This window comes from Bidens hawaiensis, unplaced genomic scaffold (assembly GCF_021521415.1).
Source record: "Bidens hawaiensis isolate Kalapana, Puna unplaced genomic scaffold, B.hawaiensis_p1.1 tig00013755_1, whole genome shotgun sequence".
NCBI classification, from domain to species: domain Eukaryota; kingdom Viridiplantae; phylum Streptophyta; class Magnoliopsida; order Asterales; family Asteraceae; genus Bidens; species Bidens hawaiensis.
In genome coordinates, this window is record NW_027492173.1 from 649,179 (window position 1) to 654,048 (window position 4,870).

Sequence of the window (4,870 nt, forward strand, 5' to 3'; positions counted from 1 at the left end):
TGGGATGAGAATGCTCTAATATCTTTTTTTTTATGAGTAGCGCAAGTCGGTTTCATGGGTTTGATTGTTTGACAAAATAGACAATAAGACAAAATAGATAGTGGTTAAGGTTGTGAATGAAAAAAGAAGAAACAAATAATAAAAAAATAATATAGAGATAGGAAATGGGGGATTGGAGATGGAAGGTTTTTTAAAAGTGAGAAATAAATTTAAGGAATATAAGTTTTTAGCTAAATTATAGGGATGGGGATAAGGGATGGGATGGGATGAGAATGCTCTAATAACATAACAGATTCCGAAATATTAAAAAAAAAAAGAAAGTTTGTGGCTGCCACGATTGGACCTACACTCCTCTAACACTATAGTAGCCTTTCTTCTTTAATATATAGGATAATTTATAACTATGGATAATTTTTAATTAACAAATGACGAATGCCACCATCATCATCTATCATCACACCCAACACCAAAACACCACAATCTTCAAAATCTGTCCTTCCACTTAAAGCAACATTATATCCACCTTCTAATGATTACAAAGTCAACTAAAGTAGGAAAAAAGGGAAATTAAAGCAAGCAAATACAATATCACTTTAATATTTATAAACATTTCATTGACCCTGTTCACAAATACTTAATTCTTTTCTTTTTAAAAATATAATCCCCTCCATTTGAATTCAAATTTAAAAGCCTTTTCCCACAATTCTTTCTTTCCCTTATTATCATCATCCCTCGTTTCCAAGAAGCCACAAAAATAATTGAAATGGCTGCCCCAAGATTTATTAAATGTGTGACCGTAGGCGATGGCGCGGTCGGCAAAACTTGCATGCTCATCTCCTACACCAGCAACACCTTCCCCAGCGTATGATTTGATTTGATTTTGAATGATATCATTGCATTCACGGATGCTTGATTTCTGTGTAGGATTATGTGCCGACGGTATTCGATAACTTCAGTGCCAATGTGGTGGTCGGAGAGAGCACTGTTAATCTCGGCCTTTGGGATACTGCTGGTAACTTATTGTTCAACTAATTATCATTTTAAGTGAGTCAAATAATATTATAGTTCTATGATGATCAGGCCAAGAGGATTATAACAGACTGAGGCCGCTGAGTTACAGAGGTGCAGATGTGTTTTTATTGGCGTTTTCTTTAATTAGCAGGCCCAGCTATGAAAATATCTCCAAGAAGGTACTTTCCTTTTCACTTTCTTTCACTGAATGCTCAAATGCGGTTTTGACTTTTCATTTGTGGCTCAGTGGATCTCAGAGCTAAGGCACTATGCCCCAACTGTGCCCATTGTGCTGGTGGGAACTAAACTAGGTAACCAACATCATTTCTTTTATTATTCTTGATCAAACTTAATATTAATGCCGGCCATGATCACTTTCTTTTTATTAGCATCAACTATGGGTGTTGAGCCTTGGATCGTTTGATCGAACACGCCTCATTTCTAAAGCTTGAGCTCTCGTCCACTGAGTAGTTAGTCAAGCTCGAGCTTGGCTTGGACTCACCTCGTTTTATATTTATTATTTATATAATTATTTTGTTGTATATTTTATATATATAATAATTTATTTATCAAATTATAGTTATTATAAAAATATATCAAAATAAAAATTATATAGATAAAAGCTTGAGCTAGGGCCCGGACTCGTTTAAGCTAGACTCGATTCAAGTTTTAACGAGCCGATCTTGAGTTGCTCACGAGCGACTTGGCTCGTTTACACTTTACACACCTAGCAAGAGCTAGACATGAAATTTGCATCTATGAGTTTAATCCAAACAGGTTCAAGTCAGCTTCGAGTCGAACCAGTGAATACCTTTAATTAAGCGGGCCTGGTCAGTTGACCTGGCGGGTTTAGTCTATTTAATCCTTTAATTTTACTACATTTTTTAAAATGTGCTTTATGCCATAGCTCAAAGTGGGTGGGTATTTTGTGTTGAAAAAATTATGTTAAAATGAGAGATTTTCATAGGTTTGGTAGTTTAAACATAATTGTCTTGTGCACTTTTGTTTGTTTGTTTTTTAAATTGTAAATTTCGGGTTTTAATATGTAAAAGAATTAACAAATTTCATGTTAAGACTCTTTAACCCGCCAACATGACCCGTTCAACATGCGTAATTTGTTGGATTCAAGTAATATTGCAAGTAAATAACCATTTGTTTTGCTTTTGAAATGTGTTAGATCTGCGCGAAGACAAACAATATTTGAGTGATCATCCGAATGTTACACCGATCACAACTTCTCAGGTAACTCCTTCATCACCCCTATAATTCTGGGTTGTTAAATACAAACACCATCCTCATGGTATGTGAATAAGGCAATACGGCTCGTATAGGGCCTATACGAGTCGTATAGGCCTAACTTATTAACATGCGTACGGAGGTGACAGTGTGTCAGCTTTTTGCAGTCTATACGAGCAGTATAGACCCTATACGAGTCGTATAGATATTCTTGTTCGTATAGATCCTATATGAGCCGTATAGGGTCTATACGATTCATATAGACAGCATGTCAGCTGTACTTTGGCCAGATATTTATAATTATTTTATGGTCTATACGAGCCGTATAGATGGTATACGACCCGTACAGGCCAGGTATTAGTTTTTCTTGCTCCAAACGTAATTATTTTTATGGCAATTATATTTCAAAAGCTTAGATAACTTACATGGGTATCAACCAAAATGGAATGCATGACCACATATAAAAAGTCGTTACCCAAAACGCTCATGTTGTTCGTATGTTTTTATGTATATAGCAAAATATTTACTTTTAAATTACGTGTTTCTATTTTGTAAACAACTCGGATGTTATTTTTAATATTTTGTAATTTTAAAAAAATCTAAAACAAAATACTATACGAGTCAAACAGACTCTATACGAGTCGTATAGCCCTATACGGCTCGTATAGGGGCTATATGATGCAAATAAATGAAAACTGACACTCCTAACCGAAAATGATTTAACACTACACCTATACGAGTCGTATAGGCCAGGCCCTATATGACTCTTATAGACCCTCCTGGTGTGTGAATAGCCTCCTTAGTGTATGAATAGCCTCCTTGGTGTATGAATAACCTAAGCCATAATTTTTTAGAACCACAAGAAATCTGTCAAAAATATGATATCTTTAACCCTGTTAACAATATATTTGTCTAGATCTTGTATGACTTTTAGGTTACAGCCGGTTTCAACGGTTAATGATTAAAAATTTTAATAAATTTGAGCAGGGTGAAGAACTGAAGAAGACTATTGGTGCAGCAGTTTACATTGAGTGCAGCTCCAAGACTCAGCTGGTTTGGAATTATTTTTATAAAACTTGATCTAATTTTTATAAAATATTTTTCTGATATTTGTTATGTCGAATTGCAGAATGTTAAGGCTGTATTTGATGCTGCCATCAGAGTTGTTTTACAACCACCAAAATTGAAGAAAAGGCGAAGCAAACAACGATTGTGTGTCTTTCTATAGACGGGCTTAATTCGTTTGCATTTACGTGTATAATTTTCTATGTATAACGTCGATTTATTTTAATGTATCATTTAGAACTTTAATTGTTGTCATGAAATCAAAAGATATCATCAGATGATATCATTTGATGATATCATTTATAAAAACATATATAACCTTGTTACATTTTACGCATATTCATATACACAAACCGCCGAACCAACCATGGATCAAGTTCCGCTCACTTAGACTATTATTATTATTATTATTATTATTATTATTATTATTATTATTATTATTATTTTCTTAAACAACAGAGCATACACTAGAGTAGAGGGAACAGAGGTTTTCTCTTTTTATTTATGATAGTTGTTGTTTATACATAGACTATTTATTAGTCACAGACCTGTTTAATGTACTACTATTAAACTTAGTGATTAAACACACACATGTATGATTTAAGATGGAAATACTAAAAGTGAGTGAGAATTGCAAAAGTGTTAACCTGAGTAATACACAAAGTTAACGGAGAGAATTGAGGCGGTTGCTGTTGGCGGGAATCGATCGATGCTTTTGTGAAAAATGACGGCAGAACCAAACCAAACCAAACCAAACCCAAGCCGAGTGGAAGAAAGATTAGATTAGATTAGATTAGATTAGATTAGATTAAACGGACGCCAACGCTAATGCGGCCTTCTTTTCTCCTACGAGATAGATGAGCAAAAATAGGTATGGTATTGATTGGTACCGGTACCAAAATCGGTACCGATTTTGTACCGTTAGGTTTAGAGTTTTCGGGACCGGTACCGTACTGGTACTGTACCGAACTGAACATTTTGGTACCGGTACCGTTACCAAAAATTTACGATTTTCGGGATCGGGATATTCGGTACCGTCGGTACCGAGCTCATCCCTAAACCTGGTTACCAAGGAGCATTTTTATAAGGAAGCTATGAGGTGTTCCGATCAATTAAGTGTTCTAATTAGAGCCACTCAATTTTATAGTAGTAACCAAGTTCTAATTAGGACTCGATTTTCAAAGATGCTCTAATTAAGTCACTTAACTTTCATGTTTGATTAAATTAAATGTTTTAACACGTTTTTTTAGTCTTTTTCTTTTTTATTTTACATAGGAAATCTTTTTATCTTCTTTTAGAAGTTGGTACCGAGTGTCAACGTAAATTTTATTTTTTATTTTTAAATTTTAATATAATTAGCGTATTTTAAAATTTTTTAAATTTTACTATATATATTGCAAATTCCGACCATCTTATCCTCCATTTCTTTCTTGACACACAAAAAAATAAGTGAGACTTGATTTGAAGATTTAGTGACCCAATCTGGAAACATATGCATCAGTGACCTAATTGGAATACTTTTAAAAGTTGGTTACTATTCTATGATATTTTCTCTTTT

The 4,870-nt window shown here is 34.1% G+C and overlaps 1 protein-coding gene across 1 annotated transcript; it reads left to right on the forward strand.

Moving 5' to 3' along the window:
* The first annotated feature begins 760 nt into the window (after nt 1-760).
* Nucleotides 761-3,520, forward strand: LOC143544807 (rac-like GTP-binding protein RAC2). The gene is made up of 7 exons (XM_077036810.1): nt 761-862; nt 925-1,012; nt 1,081-1,190; nt 1,259-1,322; nt 2,189-2,253; nt 3,235-3,300; nt 3,377-3,520. The coding sequence occupies exons 1-7, from the start codon at nt 764-766 to the stop codon at nt 3,473-3,475; spliced, it is 591 nt and encodes a 196-aa protein (XP_076892925.1). The 5' UTR covers nt 761-763; the 3' UTR covers nt 3,476-3,520.
* Nucleotides 3,521-4,870: the final 1,350 nt, after the last annotated feature.

Bases quoted from the DNA above. Each gene is read 5' to 3' on its own strand.
- LOC143544807 (XM_077036810.1), top strand. From the start codon at position 764: ATGGCTGCCCCAAGATTTATTAAATGTGTGACCGTAGGCGATGGCGCG. The intron at 863-924 runs GTATGATTTGAT...ATTTCTGTGTAG, and splicing joins CCAGCAACACCTTCCCCAGC to GATTATGTGCCGACGGTATT. The intron at 1,323-2,188 runs GTAACCAACATC...GAAATGTGTTAG, and splicing joins GCTGGTGGGAACTAAACTAG to ATCTGCGCGAAGACAAACAA.